Source organism: Phyllobates terribilis, unplaced genomic scaffold (genome assembly GCF_046119375.1).
Source record: "Phyllobates terribilis strain yellow unplaced genomic scaffold, ASM4611937v1 Scaffold_8__6_contigs__length_399053987, whole genome shotgun sequence".
Taxonomy (NCBI): domain Eukaryota; kingdom Metazoa; phylum Chordata; class Amphibia; order Anura; family Dendrobatidae; genus Phyllobates; species Phyllobates terribilis.
The window spans coordinates 34,079,908-34,097,956 of NW_027362768.1; the positions used below are offsets into that span (position 1 = coordinate 34,079,908).

General features: G+C 43.6%; 1 protein-coding gene across 3 annotated transcripts in view; it reads right to left on the reverse strand.

Moving 5' to 3' along the window:
- CFH (complement factor H) overlaps positions 1 to 18,049 on the reverse strand; it is a 1,056,626-nt gene that overhangs the window by 473,534 nt on the left and 565,043 nt on the right. For all 3 annotated transcript variants that reach the window (XM_073642935.1, XM_073642934.1, XM_073642933.1), the window contains 2 exons: positions 9,556 to 9,597; positions 917 to 976 (listed from right to left, as the gene is read on the reverse strand). In XM_073642935.1, the coding sequence (XP_073499036.1) occupies positions 917 to 976; positions 9,556 to 9,597 (102 nt within the window). The remainder of the gene's footprint in view (positions 1 to 916; positions 977 to 9,555; positions 9,598 to 18,049) is intronic.

The following is an 18,049-nucleotide window of genomic DNA, read 5'->3' on the forward strand; positions in this document are numbered from 1 at the left end:
AAAATTGTCCCTACCTCCTGAAAACCTGTCTGAGAGGGCAACCTTGGGCTCAGGCTGGACAATCCTACCTCTGCAGAGACCTGCATATTGGCAACCTGTAGCCGCTGATGCTTCGGCTGTACCTCACCATGGAGGTCATTCACCTCCAGAGACAGCCTGTGCAGCCACTCTGCAAGCTCTGCAACTGAACCCATACCAAAGGGAGAAAGGAAAAGAAAAAAGGTGCACGCCCAAAAACATACAAAGAAAAAAAATGTACGTTTTTTTTTTTTTTTCTCAAAATGTGCTAGGGAGGCTATAATATCATGCCAGGGAAGACAAAACAGGGGGAAATTGCTTAGCTTTAGATGAGTCCAAATATTCACACAGCCTCAAGGTCCAGAGAGGTCGAAGTGCTGCTACTGCTAAGCCTCACAAGTAGAAATTAATATAGCCGGGGACGCCCTCTCAGACACACCAGTTATATATACACCCTGGCCAGAGAGCTAATTAGCAAGAGAGAAGTAGCCACTCAGTTCTAAAAACAGCTTCTTATCTAAGAAACTGTCTGCAATGCTAAACGTAGAGATCTCCTGCAACCCACTGCAGGGCGACTGTCTGTCACCTCTAACACACCCGTGACACTGTCTCACCACTACCAAATATTTATAAAGAACCTTTCATAACTTTAACTTGGCCAGAACTGCCATACCTTGTCTGGGGAGCTAGGTGCTGATCATTTATGAAGGTATTTTTATTTGCTGTTCTGGTTTGACTGTGACTGTTACCAGACTTAACTTTTGATGTCGCATGAAATCAACCATGTCTTTTGATAGTTGGATCAAACTTAAAAGCTTTATTATAGATCTATAATAAACGTATGCCTTATTAGTATTTTTCTCACTTAATGGATAGTATCTGCACATTCATAATATACCTGGTTCATCCTTTGAAGCTGGCGTTGGGGCAACTGAATCTTCATCAAGAGGCATTTCAACTAAAAAAAGAAAATAAACCAATATTAATAAATATGATCAATTATTATTTAATTATTGCAAATAATTGTTAGCCTTCCTCACCTTTCTACTCGCTTAAGAAACACTTGAAATGCATTTGCAATTTTGAGAAATCGCTGGTAAAATTATAACCCTTAGAGCTCCTAAATAAAAAAAAATTTTGGTTCCAACATTGTGTACATGTAAAGTAGACATGTGGGAAATGTTATTTATTAACTATTTTGTGTAACATATCTCTCTGATTTAAGGGCATAAAAATCGAAATTTTGAAATTTGCAAAATTTTTAAAATTTTTGCCAAATTTACGATTTTTTCACAAATAAACGCAAGCCATATCGAAGAAATTTTACCACTATCATGAAGTACAATATTTCACGAAAAAAACATTCTCAGAATCAGCAGGATCCATTGAAGTGTTCCAGAGATATTACCTCATAAAGTGACAGTGGTCAGAATTGTAAAAATTGGCCTGGTCATTAACGTGCAAACCACCCTCGGGGGTAAAGGGGTTAGAGTGATGTCCCATGTTTCTTTTTCAAATATCTTTAGCTCCAAAAGCATTTATTGCTGTACAAAAAAGCATGCAAAAAATGCACCAAAAAGTCTGCAACAAAGTGAATGAGAAACCTGAAGTGTCATGCACATGTTGAGTTTTTTTTTTACTTGCAGATTTGCTGTAGAAAATAATCATCAGCATGTCAATTCTCTGTGCGTTTTTGCCACATTTTTTTACTGCGTTTTTTCAGTGCATACAATGGGTGAAAAATGCAGACAAAATGCACCAAAAGCGAAAATAGAAAATAATCTTCAGCATGTCAATTCTCTGTGCATTTTTGCTTGCATTTTTCACGCAATGAATGCACTGAAAAAACGCAGGCAACAAGGCGCATCAAAATTTTCCCTGCTGTTTTTGATGTGACAGCCTGACTTCTGTCCACATTAGTCCACTTAAAAAAGTGTTTATTGCCCTACACAAAGCAGTAGTCCCAACATTTCCTACTGCCTGCTAACAAGCATGCAACAGGCCATTTTACCCATTATTTTGGCTGTGACAGCTAGCTTGGCTTGTGCCATGAACATCTGAAAACCTGTCAACAAACCCCAAAATGCCATAAAAGCCTGTTGTTAAGGGACGTGGACATGGTGTTGTCAGTGGTGCTCGAGAAGGCACTCAGTCTATGTCAAGTCAGAAGAAGCTTAATGCATCCACTATGTTCCTGGAAAAATTTCCCGGTCTGGAACGTAAACATGTGTGGAAGCCAGAAGAGCGAGAGCAGATTCTGTCTTGGATAGCAGACAAGGACTCAAAGCATTTGCCAAGCAGCAACAAATCTTCCATGACCACACAGTCTACTGTCGATACACAGAAGGATGGCCCATCCAATCATGAAGCTGGTTCTCTTTCCTCCCGCCATTTTCAGTCACAGGAGACATATGACCTCAACTTGGCCGCTCCTAGGATCTTTTTGGTACGTATCCTTTGGTTGGCTCTGGCCTATCATCGTGCAGCATTGAAGATGGACAAGAGGAAGTGGTGTGCATTGATGTTCAAGTTTTTGAGGACCTACAGCCAGAAGAAAGCCACTTGGAGAAACGTCATTTACTGTCTCCGGAGGTGGAGGCTGATGATGATGAGACACAGTTGCCATCAGGTCAGCCTACAATGTCAACTCGGAAAGAGGATGAGATGGAAGACGAGGTGGTCGATGATGAGTCCACTGATTCGACTTGGACTGTTGGCATGCATAGCCATGACAGCAACACAGAGGAAGATGAATATGTAGCACCAACACAAGCACCAAGGGGTCATGGATTGCCCAGAGTGAGAACTGGATCAACTGTTCCCAAGAGCACCCTCGCTGTGTGCCAAGTCAGGGCAAGGGGGCATTCAGCTGTTGTGTGAAATTTTTTTTCTGAAAGTCCTTCAGAGAAAAACATTGTAGTCTGTAGCATCTGCCATACCAAGTTGAGCAGAGGCCAGGGCAAAGGCAACCTGAGCACCACTAGTATGCGAAACCACATGGCAGTCAAGCACCCTAGTAGGTGGGCGGAACACCAGGGTACCAAATCTGCATCTGCGGGTCAAACCAATGCCATGTCACCTGGGCTATATCCTTCAGAATCTGCTGTTCAGGAAGCAGGCGCTCATACTTCCTGCCCACAAGCTGCGGTTGCTCACACACAACAAACTTCAACCACATCCACTTCCTTGTCCCAGCGAAGCGTCCAATTGTCCGTGCCTGAGAGCTTGACAAGAAAGCATAAATACCCAACCATGCACCCACAGGCACAAATACTAAACTCGCACATTGCCAAATTGCTAGCTGTGGAGAGGTTGCTGTTTAGGCTTGTGGGAAAACAGTATTTCCGTGATATCTTGGCTGTGGATGCCCCACGATACAGTGTTTCCAGCCACCACTATTTTGCCCGGTGTGCCATCCCTGCATTACACAAGCACGTGTTATACAATCTGAACCGTGCTCTCACCAACACCGTAACCTGGAAGGTCCACCTAACAACAGACACCTGGACAAGTTGTTGTGGACAAGGATGATAGATTTCTGTCACGGCACATTGGGTGAACCTGGTGGAGGGTGGGACAAAGGTGCAAACTGGAACATCACACATCCTACCCATGCCAAGAATAGCGGGACCAACTTCTGTCAGGGTTTCCGCCTCTTCATATTCCACTTCCTCTCTCCCCTCCTCCTGCTCCTCATCCTCTGATGAATTACTCTCCCCATCACTGCCAAGCTGGGACCTGTGCAACAGCGCATCGTCAAAACGGCAACACGCTCTGCTGAAGATGATCTGTTTAGGTCAGAAAGCACACACTGCAGTAGAGCTGTGGTAAGCTTTAAAATAACAGACAAATCAGTGGCTCTCCCCGCTGCACCTCCAACCCGGTGTGGTCGTCTGAGATAATGGGCGTAACCTGGTGGCAGCTTTAAAGGTCGGAAAGCTGGTAAACGTGCTATGCATGGCTCAGATGCTGAACCTAGTTATTCAGAAATTTCTGAAAACTTACCGTGAATTACCGTACCTACTTGAGAAGAAGAGCCGTATTAGCGCCGATTTCCACCATTCCTCCACAGCTTTTGCTGCTCTTACAGCACTGCAAAAGCGCTTGAATTTGCCAAGTCACCGACTCATTTGCGACCTGCCCACGCGGTGGAACACAACATATCATCTGTTGATGAGGATTAGTGAACAGGAGATGGTAGTAGCTGAATACCAGCTTTAACATACCCGTCAGACTGAGAGTCAGCCACCACACATAACTGTTAAGTGGGTGAGGATCGCTAACATTTGTGAGGTTCTTGAGAACTTTGAGTACTGCACCAACCTCGTGAGCGGTGATCAGGCTATTATCAGCGTAACCATCCCGCTGCTGTGTCTCTTGAAACAATCAATGCATAATCTCAAGGAGGAAGCTTTGAGTGCCCAGCATGTTGGTATTCAGCCAGATTTCCCAATGGGTGATACTACCCAGCCCAGCCAATATTCTGAGGTAACATTGGGTAATGAGGAGGAAGATGAGGAGGATAAGGAGGGAGAGGACTTGTTTTTCTGTGCTACCGAGGGGACTTGTAATGCTACAGAGGGGACACCCAACCCAAGCTTCATGTCTGTCCAGCCTGGATGGGCTGGAGAAGAGGAGGTGGAGGAAGAGGCGGCTAGACAGCGTGAGGAGAGGATGGGTACTGTTTCTACTGTTGGGTACACAGAACATTTGCCTTTTTGCAGCTTGGCCCACATGGCACAGTTCATGTGTAAGTGTCTGAGGCAAGACCCTCGCGTGATACACATTTTATTCAACAACCTATACTGGTTGGCCACCATTCTCGATCCACGGTACAAGGAGAAATTTCCTTCTCTCCTTTTGGAGTCACCAAAGGGTTTTAAAATGAAATCGTTCGAGAGGGCCATTGTAGATCAGTTGCTGAAAACATCACTCTCAGACAATGCTGGTGGCAGAGGTACCGACTCTTTTCAACACCAAGGAATAATGGGGAGAGACAAGAACACCAGCTCCAACAGAGGTGGGGGGAAAATGTGCACAAATAGGGCAATTTTCAATAAACCAGCACAACAGCAAGGACTATCTGTACCTGTAACAATGCCAAGGAGGGATACGTTGCAGAACATGGTCAAGGGGTACTTAAGTGACCATACGTGCATCTTTCTGACGCTTCAGTTCCCTTTAATTATTGGGTGTCTAAGCTAAACACTTGGCCCGACCTCTCCTTATATGCCTTGGAGGTGCTGGCCTACCTGGCTGCTAATGTGGTGTCAGAGCGTGTTTTCAGTTCCTCTGGGGCAATCATCACTGATAGGCGCACATGCTTCTCCACAGAAAATGCAGACAGACTTACTCTGATTAAATTCAACAAGGACTGGATATCTCCACAGTTTGTAATCCCTCCAGATGACAGCAAGCCAACCTAAACTCACCAAAAATGCAGATTCATGCTACTGCTATTAACATCACCCCCTTCCCATAAAAACCCTTTTTCTTCCTTCATCAACCATGACTCAGCCCATACGGCTAATTTTTACAAACCCTATGCACATTGTGCAGTGGACAAACCAGGACAGTATTCCTACTCCATCCCAAGGGCCTCCAATTTGTGATTGGAGGCCCTTGGGATGGTGGCTTCCTGCGTCAACCATGGCTCAGCCCATAGGGATAATTTTTACTAACCCTATGCATATTGTGCAATGGACAAATCTGCAATGTACAGTGGTCCTACCAAACTAATATTTGTCATTGGAGGCCCTTGTCACAGGTTGTGCCACATTGTGACTGTGATAGGGGATACATATTCAATAGAAATGTATTGTCAGTCACCCTATTTGGCAAAAAAACATGTCTGGCTTTGTGCCACATTGTGACTGAGATAGAGGATACATATTCAATAGAAATTTACACTGACTGTTGATGACCGACTGATGGCCCTCTGAAAACTTGAATTGAGGGCCACAACTACTACAGTACTCCATCATAGACAATATTTGTCAAGGGAGGCCCTTGTCATGAAATCTTCCTGCACCTAAGACACAGCCTCCGGGAGCAATTTTTGGAAATGCGATGCATATTCTGCACTGGACCAAGTAGTACAGTATCAAGAAGTCTTCTCTTGCTATATAATCTGGGGAATATTGCAATCAAAATCTCTGAGCCATTTGGAGAAGCTTCTCCAACCCATTCTGGAGGGGGGGCACCATATATCCTTTGTCCATTGACTTTCACAAGTGATATATTTGAGCTCGTCATCCAGCTGACTAGTGCAGTTATATTTTTCCGGTTCATAGAATTCAGCCATACCTCAGTATCAGAGGCCGCACTCACTGCTACCTTCTTGTTCTCCATGTCTCTTGGCCTTTTTCTCTGTAATCTCTGCCCTTAAATTAGTTAAATTATAGTGAGGGCCCTACAATATGAATAAGTGAGGGCACTCTCAAATGTACACAAGAGGGACCTCCAAAATTTCTATTGGAGGGCACTTCAAAATGTATGTTACAGGGCCACACCAGGGTTCTCACAAAACTCAGCTTTCCAGCCTACTGCAGGCCCTCTGAGCATTTGAATTTAGGGCCGCAGTATCACATGAAGGTGGATGAGGAGGAGGGTCAATCCCAATGCTACAATGGGCACATTGTAAACTGCTTTGGAATATGTATTCCACTATCTGAGTGTCAATGATGGAGGAACTGCCCAAATGTCAAAGTATCAGCTGTCCCTCCAAAACTCATGCTACAGAGCCACCTGAGGCCTCTCAGGTCAAAGATCAATATACCTACTGGTACGTTCTAATTGTGCTTGTAAAGTGCTGGGGTATAGTGAACTAAAAATGATGCATGACACAGGGACCTTCCAAATGTATAAGTCAGGGCCCTCCCAATTTTAAACGCGAAAAAAAGTCACAACAGTATGTGTGAACAAAGGCTAAAAGGGATATTTTTTTTGGTTTCTCTGGTTTATTAAGCTTTATATGCAAGTAATTATGCAGGAAAAACTGTTTCTTAGCCTTTTTGGCAGGAAACCAGGGATGTTTGTGTTTGAATCCGAATGTGTCATATTCGTGCCGAATTTGAAATTGGTGATCTGTTTCCGAATGTATTCGCTCATCTCTACTTACAAGGACTGTTAGTGTAGATTAATAATTGTGGTGTGGAATCTTTGTTTAAAATATCCGCCAATTATCTCTCTCTCGCTCATCTATAGTACTCCCTACTCTGCCTCTTTGACCGGTAGACTGTGACGAGCATAGGGTCTGGGTTTTATATAGACTCGATGACGCTATGCGACCTGCCAATCACTGTAATGCCACAACCAAAATGGCTACTGCATTACAGTGACTGTCACTCAATACCTGCATGTTCATTGGCTGCATAATATGTCCCAAACATGTGGGTCGGGGACTCTAGCTCTCACCCGAACATTCAAAAAATACTCGCCGAGTAACGAGCATCTCGAGCACTGTGATGCTGGGGCGAGTAATGAATAGTGGCAAACATGCTCGTTCATCACTAATTATTACACATAACAATTTATGGACATCTATGGTTTGATTCTTTGCCTGTGTGGATTGGATGTCATCTGTTAAGAATTTCATGTCAATAGCACCTTTAGAAATATATTTACTTAGAAAATAGGTGATGTGTTCAACAGTTATTTCACCCCCTGAAAATATTGACAACAGTCACATTTTGTTAAGTAGATAACTATGTTTACATTTCTGAATTATAGAGATTTTTGTTTTGTCTTTAAAAATATCATTGATTGCCCATCTCACAATAAAGGAAGTACACTTCCTGTTACAAACAAGCCTTTATATCAAAGTTTTAGTTAGGCTGTGTGCCCACTATGCGTTTTTCAAGCGTTTTTGCTGCTGAATTTCCGCAGCGAAAACGCTTAAAAAACACTTGGTAATACAAGCCCCATGGTCCCCAAAGATAATCCGCATGTGCTGTGCACATGCTGCGGAAATTTCCGCTGTGGTTATCATTGAGGAAAAATATGCAGCATGTCCATTAATTTTGCGGACAAGCAGTGTAATTGCCACCATTGACTTGCATTGAAACGCTTAATATCAGTGTCAGCACATTTGCATACACGGATAAAATGCGTTTCTATGTGCGGATAGTACCCTGGTTTGGAGAATAGGAGACTCTCCTCTAGACCCGAGTACCATAGAACCTGTTAAAAAAAAGAATTAAAAATAAAAAATAAAGAATATACTTACCTTCCGATGGCTCCCGGCCTCCTCAGCAATGCATCCGGTCTGTTGTATGGGTCGCGGTGGTGTGAGGACCTGCCATAACGTCATTTAGTCATGTGACAGGTCACGCGACCGCCGACGTCAGCGGTTGCGTGACCTGTCACATGACTCAATGACGTCATTGCAGGTCCTTCATACCACCGCGACCCATCCAACACACCGGACGCAGCTCAGAAAATACCGGGGGACATCGGAAGGTAAGTATAATCTTTATTTTTTATTTTTTACCATTCTTATTCTTTTTCTTAAACTATTACTTGGTCACACTATATAAATCCATGCCGGTTGCATGGATTTATATAGTATGACCAAGTTGTCAAGCACTTTTCCAAGTGATGCTAAAATCGCTTGGAAAAGCGCTTGATAACCCGCATGCAGAAATGCATGCAAAAACGCTTGACAAACGCTTCTACCTGGCAGGAAAAATGCATGTAAAATCCGCATGCATTTTTCCTGCCAGGGAGAAGCAGAAAAAATATGCAGCATTTCTGCATCGTGGGCACATAGCCTTAGCAAAATTAGGACAGACTGATATTATACTGCCCTCCCCGTTTGTAGTGTGTTAAGAATAAAAAAATATGTTGCCATTATGGTGTTGTTACTGCAGTATATCACAGATCATTCAGTTCACAACCACATTGAGTGACTATGCAGGTACAGCACTTCCCTATATCACTGCATTACTGCAGTAGTACACCACTCTCAGATTATGCCTTTTTCTAGATGTATGTTGAATGAACTGTGCTCTCTGACCTCTACCATGTGTTGTAAAAGCATACAATAACACTGCTGGTTAGAACTCAACTTTTAAAGTCCCTGAGATAGCCCCTTGATTGGCTGCAGTAGACAATATGATGTGATAGCTAAAGGGTTATGGAGAAGCCCACCTGGCTGTGCTGAACATCATAATTCTACTCTCTGAATCTTCAGCTGTGTGTCAAATAGCACCAGGAATTTTTTTTTTTACCCTATCATATTGACTCGCAATTTGTTTCAATTTCTGGGGATCTGCAAACTAGTGTTTATACAGTCATCTTATTCATTCTACTAGTTACCCATAGACCAAACTTTATTCTCAGCTCATATTGGGCACTTTATTTATAGAATATTGGGATAACTGACATTGTAATAATAATTTGGTTGTGTGTTGTTCCCCTAGTTGTCATGAAACAATGTCAGATAAATTATATTATTGCCATTTTCTAAATGGGTATGATTTGGTGAGTTTTGTTGTATTTGTTAATATAGATTTTCAAATGAGATAAATAACATACCTTCCGGTGGTGGATTAGTGGAATCTGGCTGACCAGGTTGCTCTAAAAAATATACATAAGCACAAATAACATTTAATGCTCCCATGCTGCTTTGAAGTCAGTCAAGTCATTTTCTTACAAAAATATATGCTCTGGAATTTTTAAGAACTGCACATATGCAATGGAAGCTGTTCTTTCTAGAATAATATTTTTATAATATTCTTTCTATAATACCTAATTCTCATCTATATATAACAGTATTTTTAAACTTTAAAAAAAATCTGTACAATCCTTTCTCATTTGATTCAATGTTTATAAATAGATTTAAACATACAGTATATGAATGAAAACATGGTAAAACCATCGATTCCAACCATCCTGGATGCAATGTGATAGGTCTGGTCTTGGAATTCTTCATCGCTTTCTTGGGTGGTCTGCTGATTGTTGTGCATTGCCACCACTACCACACCCCTCTAATGTATCCTCCTATCATCAGTACAGCTGAGGTTAAACTGCACAATGCCATATAGATGGCCTGTCTAATAAACCTCAATCATGTCTGCTACATCTTTAGGTGGGTATGATGAGCTGCAGTTTTCTATTATATATGTCATTCTGCTTTCTCCTGAGGAGAAAATAGAAGTGATTTATTTCTGCTTCTACCTTCTCTTGTGTCAGCTATAGAGCGGTCAATGATCACTATGTAATGAAAAGAAGACTAGGCAATTAGACCCAAGGATTAAATATTAACTGGGTATAGTATAGTTGGCTATATAAATGTTGTGGAAGGACCAGAAGTGAGCAGTTCATGGTAGAAAAATCCATCAGCATAACAAAGTGAAAGATGTTTTTAGAGAAGAATGGGCTATAATTTCTCCTAACCAATGTACAGGACTAATCAACAATTACCAAAAATGTTTAGATGTTTTTTATTTTTATTTAAATAATTATTTTTTATTTTATTTTTTTACTTTCACAGTGCAAGCGCCGGCTGATGGGATTACTCCTCTCATCAGCAGCGCTTGCTCTCGCTGTTAATAGTGAAAGCAAGCGCCGGCTGATGTGAGATCCACGGGTCATTGTCACAGCCGAGGGAAGTGTGGGAAATTACTGATGATCGGTGTTCGGGATGACCTATGCCGATTTTTGTGCAAAAAGCTAGGAAATCCGAACATGAATCCAAATGAACAACGTTCGTGCCGAATTTGAAAAACTCAAACGTTTTCCAAACATTTTGCTCATCTCTAGTAGACAGTTGTAAAAGAAAAATTTAGATTGTAAAAAAAAAAGAAATGGCCTGCCTATCTTACAATACAGGGAGCACACTTTCAGTAACACAGCCTTGGATTCAAGATTTTGTTTTAGTAGTAAAAATAGCACTAAGGGGATTAATACTGCCCTCCTTGTTTGTAGTGTGTGAAAAATAAAAAAGGCTGTTATTATGGTTCTTTTTGACAAGTGCAACCCTATATGGTTCCTTCAGAGTACAACCCAATATATCACTTGAATCTTTGGACAAGTATTCACAAACAGATTATCACTCCCATTTTCAATCTGCTTAAAAGGATCGTTCAAGGACCTAAAAATTTATTTTAATGTACATTTTGTCTAAAATCACGAAGGCTGATATCCTTCTGCCTGCCTTATATGTAAATTCATGTGATTTTACTAATTATCACTGTGACCTCATCTCACAGTACTGTAACAGCTCTCCCTCTTCCTTCTGGGATACTACCTCAGAGATTACAGTGCATAGCTACCATCCTGCTGCTCATAATCTACACCCCCTTCCTAAAGTTTATCACTGTTTGAGTATTAGGTTTGATTTACGTCCCTCCTCCTCACTTTTATCCTGATTTACCTGCCTGTTATTTCACATCTTGTGTATGACCTGCCATTTCCCTCTCCAGGCTTCTCCTGTTCTCACTCCATGCTGCTATACAATTCATATACAAGGTGTTAAATTGCAGGGAACGGCAGCACAAGAGTGAGGGAGAAGGACATCACACCCACACAGATTGTAAAAAGTCCTGTGGTTTGCACAGTAGGATGCTAGCCATGCTCCTTGATCTCTGAGAGTGTCCCAGAAAGAGGGTGTGTGATTAGTAGAGATGAGCGTTGTTCTACTCGAACTGTTCGCCAATCTCAAATTCGAGCTGTTTTGGGCGGTGTTCGAGCCGTTCGGCGAATACGAACGATTTGAGAAAAATTCGGCTGTTCGAGGTTATGTTCGATAACTGTTCGTGCACCAAAATCATAACTGGATTTTTTCTCAGTAATAATGAAAATTAATGTTAATACGCAGTTTGAGTGTACAGCGGGGTGGGGGGAGGGGCAGGGGATGGATCTCTGCAGGAATAATGACGATCTCCATTTTTTTTCTCTTTCCCGCATTTACAGTGGGGAGGTGCAATCTGTCAGCCTATCAGCAGCGCACACACGGAGCGAAGTGCTTTTTTTCACACAAGCAAGGGCATGTGTCATTGGCTGTGTATGTCACATGTCCTTGCCCTATAAGACCCAGCCATTTTCCCCGTCGCCTCCATTTTCTCACTGCTGCAGCTGCGTGTTAGACGGCACCGCTGTTGCTGTGTGCGCTATACCTTGTTAATTTCAAGCCAATTTTTGCACAAATCTACAGATAGCTTGGGAGTAGGGAATAGTTGTGATTGCAGTCCTTTTAAGGACTAGGTTACAGCATTTCCTACGACTTTTATCAGGCAGGTCTGTGCTCTTAAATAGATAGATTGTGGGAGTAAAGACTAATTGTAATTGCAGTCCTTTTCAGGACTAGGTTACATCAGTTCCTATCAGTTTTTGCCAGGCAGGTCTGTGCCAGTGCTGTGCAAGTTTTTTTCACAGCATTTGGCTGAATCTAGCAAAGCTAATCCTTTTTGGCCTATTGCAGAGTGTGTTAGTCAGTGGAGTAGCCTATCTGTGTTGCAAGATATACCACCTGTGTATAGAATACCAATTTTTTTACTGCACCTAGTGAAGTAAAATCTTTTGGGCATAGCATCATTCTATAAGTCCATGTATACTGACCTCCATCAGGTTGCAAACTGAATATAATTTTTTCTGCATCTACCTCTGAAAAAATATTTGGGCTTCTAGCTGTGTGTGGGACTTTCTCTATTAGTCCATCTATACTGACCTCCATCAGGTTGCAAACTGAATATAATTTTTTTCTGCATCTACCTCTGAAAAAATATTTGGCCTTCTAGCAGTGTGTGGGACTTTCTCTATTAGTCCATCTATACTGACCTCCATCAGGTTGCAAACTGAATAAAATTTTTATCTGCATCCAGCTCTGAAAAAATATTTGGCCTTCTAGCAGTGTGTGGGACTTTCTCTATTAGTCCATCTATACTGACCTCCATCAGGTTGCAAACTGAATATAATTTTTTTCTGCATCTACCTCTGAAAAAATATTTGGGCTTCTAGTTGTGTGTGGGACTTTCTCTATTTGTCCATCTATACTGACCTCCATCAGGTTGCAAACTGAATATAATTTTTTTCTGCATCTAGCTCTGAAAAAATATTTGGCCTTCTAGCAGTGTGTGGGACTTGTTCTATTAATCCATCTATACATACCTCCATCAGGTTGCAAACTGAATATAATTTTTTTCTGCATCTAGCTCTGAAAAAATATTTGGCCTTCTAGCAGTGTGTGGGACTTGTTCTATTAATCCAACTATACAGACCTCCATCAGGTTGCAAACTGAATATAATTTTTTTCTGCATCTACCTCTGAAAAAATATTTGGGCTTCTAGCTGTGTGTGGGACTTGTTCTATTAGTCCATCTATACTGACCTCCATCAGGTTGCAAACTGAATAATTTTTTTTTCTGCATCTAGCTCTGAAAAAATATTTGGGCTTCTAGCTGTGTGTGGGACTTTCTCTATTAGTCCATCTATACTGACCTCCATCAGGTTGCAAATTGAATATAATTTTTTTCTGCATCTAACCCAGCCAATAGTTTTGGCCTAATACCAAAGTTTGGCCACTCAGCTCTGCTCGGTTCCCATCCATTGTTTTTTTGTGCAAACAACTCCAGAGTTGTGAATTAGTTAACCACCAAAATGAGTGGAAAAAGGTCTGCTGCTGGTGGAAAGGGGAATAGCCGTGTTGGGAAGGGGAAAAAAGTTTGTGTCCATGGGGTAGGTGTTAAAGCAACAGTAACATCTGCAGAAGAAAGACCATCTTCCAGCCAAACTAAAATGTCTACTTCTTTTAGCGGACAATGTGATAAGATCCCTTTCTTACGGCCACGCCAATCGCTACAAATTCCAGATGAGGCACAAAAACAGCAGGTGCTTCAACGGATATCAAGTGCTCCTTTAAGTGGGCTCTCCTCCACATCAACTTCAACATCACAAATACTCCAGTCCTCAAAGGTGTCACCCCAATCGCACTTGCTTCCTCACAGCTCCCAAATCTCCAGTGCCCGTCTGAGTATGAGGTAGAACAGATGGTTGAGTCTGCAGAGCTGTTTACTCATACTATAGCCTGGGAATCAGAGGTCGACTCCAGCGCTTCTGTGAATCCAGACGAGGAAATGATCTGCACTGATGCCCAGAATCTTTATGAGTCGGATCCAGGACCAGACGCAGAAGGTTCTGACCATAATGTAGACCCTCATTCCCAAACTGTAACTCCTGTTGGTGGAGACAATGAGGAAGACGATGATAAGACTCAAATACCTGATTGGAGCGACAACTTTAGTATTTTGTCAGGGCAGGAACAGGTTGGCTCTGAGGACGACGGGCGTGATAACGCACAGGGTGATGATGATGAGGTTGGAGATCCCACTTACTGTCAACCCACAGTCAGCCAAGAGATGAGGTCAGCAGAGGAGGTGGAGGAAGATGCTAGTCACGACGAGGTCAGGTTGCGCCTTCCTGGACAGAGACGTAGTACTGGAAGCACGTCAACAACTGCATCCTCAAACACAACTCTGCCTCTCACCACAAGTCGTGGTGGCTCTTCAGGTCGCATGGGTGCTAAGCCTTGCATAGCCTGGGCATTTTTTCAGATCGATAAAGATGACCCAACTCGTGTTATCTGTAACATTTGTCACCAAAAGCTAAGTAGAGGCCAAAAAATACATAGTTTGAGTACTTCATGCATGAACCGGCACATGGACATGAAGCATAAGTTGCAGTGGGAAGCTCAGTGTGCTACAATGCGGCCTAGCCGGCCGGGCCAACCACCGTCTGCCATATCTTGTGCATCCGCGGCCTCTTCATCCTCTGTGACTGGGGGGACAGCAGTCACACCTGTTTTGGGGCGCAGACCTGCCACCTCTTTACCCGCAACAGCCAGCGTGATTGGCAGGTCATCATTTTCTTTGGAGGTGGTAACACCAGCTGGTGTTGAGCGCTGTCCGACATCGATAGCACCACCTTTGGATCAAGGCAACCTAACATGTCCGCCTGCATCTTCCTCACAGACCGGCAGTTTGCCGGGGACACCCTTATCAACCCCGTCTAAGCACAATAGCCAGCCCTCAGTCCCTCAGATGTGGACAAGTAAAAGACCATTTCCTCCTAGCCATGAGAAAGCTAAGAGGTTGAATTTCACCATCTGCAAGCTCTTGGCTACAGAAATGCTGCCTTTCCACCTGGTGGACACAGAGGATTTTCGAGACCTTATGTCCGTCACAGTGCCCCAGTACCAGATGCCCAGTCGGCACTACTTCTCAAAGAAAGGTGTGCCTGCGCTCCACCAGCATGTCGCACACAACATCACCGGTTGTTTGAGAAACTCTGTGTGTGACAGGGTGCATTTCACCACAGACACTTGGACGAGTAGGCATGGACAGGGGCGTTACATGTCGCTGACTGGGCACTGGGTAACTATGGTGACAGCAGGACAAGGGGCTGCTGTCCAAGTCTTGCCGTCCCCACGAGTTGTGCGTCAATCCTCTTTATGTCAAAGTTCCTCCACTGCTTCTGCCTCCTCAACCTCCTCTCGGTCTTCCACCTGCACCCAAAGCCTGTCTGGTCATGCCACAAGCTTTCTAACTGCACAGAAGGGATCCTGCACACCTCCTTACTATGCTGGCAGTAGGGCTCAACGTCATCAGGCGGTTTTTACTTTGAAATGTCTGGGAAATGTGAGTCACACAGCTGAGGAGTTGTGGTCAGCTCTGGAGAACCAATTTCATGAATGGTTGTCTCCACTGGACCTGAAACTAGGGAAGGCCGTGTGCGACAATGCTGCAAACCTGGGTGCGGCCCTTCGCCGGGGCAATGTCACACACGTGACTTGTATGGCTCACGTGTTGAACCTGTTTGTCCAGCAATTTTTAGCCCACTATCCCAGACTAGATGGCCTTCTGCAGAGGGCACGGTCGCTGTGTGCTCACTTCTGCCGTTCGCATCCCGCAGCTCAGCGACTTACATCTCTACAGAAGTCGTTGGGCCTGCCACTTCACCGGCTAAAATGCGATGTGCCTACCCGGTGGAATTCAACTCTGCACATGTTGCAGCGACTGTGGCAGCACCGACAAGCCCTGGTGCAATACGTTCTGACGTATAGCCTGGGCCAACGAGATCCGGAGGTGGGGCAAATCACGCTGGAGGAGTGGTCTCAGATCAGGGACCTATGCACCCTTCTGCACAGTTTTGAAATGGTGACGAAGATGTTTAGTGCTGACGATGCCATTATCAGCATGACTATTCCGGTGATTTACATGCTGGAGCACATGTTAAACAGAATTCGGAGTCAGGTGGTGGCACAAGAGGAGGTGGAGGAAGTAGAGGAGGAGGAGTTGTATGCGGAAGGGCTAACATCTGCAAGGACCAGACGGTCGGCAGCACCAAGGCGGCTGGCATGTGAGGGTGGGGGAGATGGTTTCAGGGCGCATGGTAACAGCCAAACTAGTGAGGAAGGTGCAGGAGCCCAGGAAGAAGTGGAGGACGAACTGATGGAAGACTCATCAGATGAGGGAGACCTTGATCACATTTCTGTTGTGCGAGGTTGGGGGGAGAGGACAGAGGAAGGAAGCATGATTGTTACCTCGCCACCAACACAACAGGGACTTGGTGCTCCTGGATGCGCAACACACATGAGTGCCTTCTTGCTGCACTACCTGCAACATGACCCTCGAATTGTGAGAATTAGAAATAATCCTGACTACTGGGTTGCCACACTGTTAGATCCCCGGTACAAAAGTAAATTTGCAGAAATTATTCCTGCCATAGAAAGGGATGCACGCATGCAGGAGTATCAGCAGAGACTGTTGCAGAATCTTACATGTGCTTTTCCACAAAACACCAGTGGTGCACATAGTGAATCTCACAGTTCCAACGTGCCAACCGTGGGACCGTCAAGTGTTCAGCACTCAAACCGTAACAGAACCACAGTATCTGCTGGTAACATCAATTTTGCGCAATCATTTCACCACTTTTTTAGCCCATCCTTTGCAAGGCCACAGGAGACAAGAAGTCTGACACATAGTCAACGCCTAGAGACGATGGTACAGGAGTATCTCCAAGTAAACATTGAAGCCATGACTGTGTCACTGGACCCTTGCTCTTTTTGGGCTTCCAATCTGGATAAATGGCCGGAGCTAGCCACTTACGCCTTGGAGATCTTGTCATGCCCCGCAGCCAGCGTTCTGTCTGAACGTGTGTTCAGCGCTGCTGGTGGTGTGCTGACAGATAAGCGCACGCGGCTCTCCACTGATAATGTAGACAGACTCACGTTCATAAAGATGAACAAATCATGGATCCGAAACGACTTTTCTACCCCTGTGTCATCCTGGGGAGAGTAAAAGCTTGATGATTGGTTAAAATCACCCTACCAACCGTGTTAAGCTTTCAAATTACTAATCATGTTTATCTGTATCTTGACTGGAAAATAATTTGGGCTTTGTAGCAATGTGCAGCACTGATCCTATTAGCCCATCTATACTAAGCTCCACCATATTTAAAATTAATAATAATTTTTAGCTGCATCTAGCCCGGAAAATAATTTTGGGGCTCCGAGATGCGCAAGACACATAAGTGCCTTCTTGCTGCACTACCTGCAACATGACCCTCATATTGTCAGAATTCGAAGTAATCATGACTACTGGGTTGCCACACTCTTAGATCCCCCAAACTTTTCGATCAACCTTTTCATTTTAATAAAGACCAAAAAAATGGTCATTTTTGAAATTATAAGCATTAGCAGGTTATTAGAAACTGAAATCAAACAGTTTTCAACTCAAAACTTTATTCTAGGTGATGTTACATTTTCACATAGGACCCCTTGTTCGAAAGGAGCTTCTGAACTCTCTCGTCCATTGAATTTGTCAGGTTTTGGATGGTTTCTGCTTCAATTGTTTTGCATGAGGACAGAATACCCTCCCAGAGCTGTTGCTTAGATGTGAACTGCCTCCCGCCATCATAGACACTCCTTTTGATGATGCTCCAGAGGTTCTGAATGGGGTAGAGGTCAGGGGAGCATGGGGGTCACACCATAAGTTTGTCCCCTTTTATGCCCATATCAGCCAGAGATGCAGAT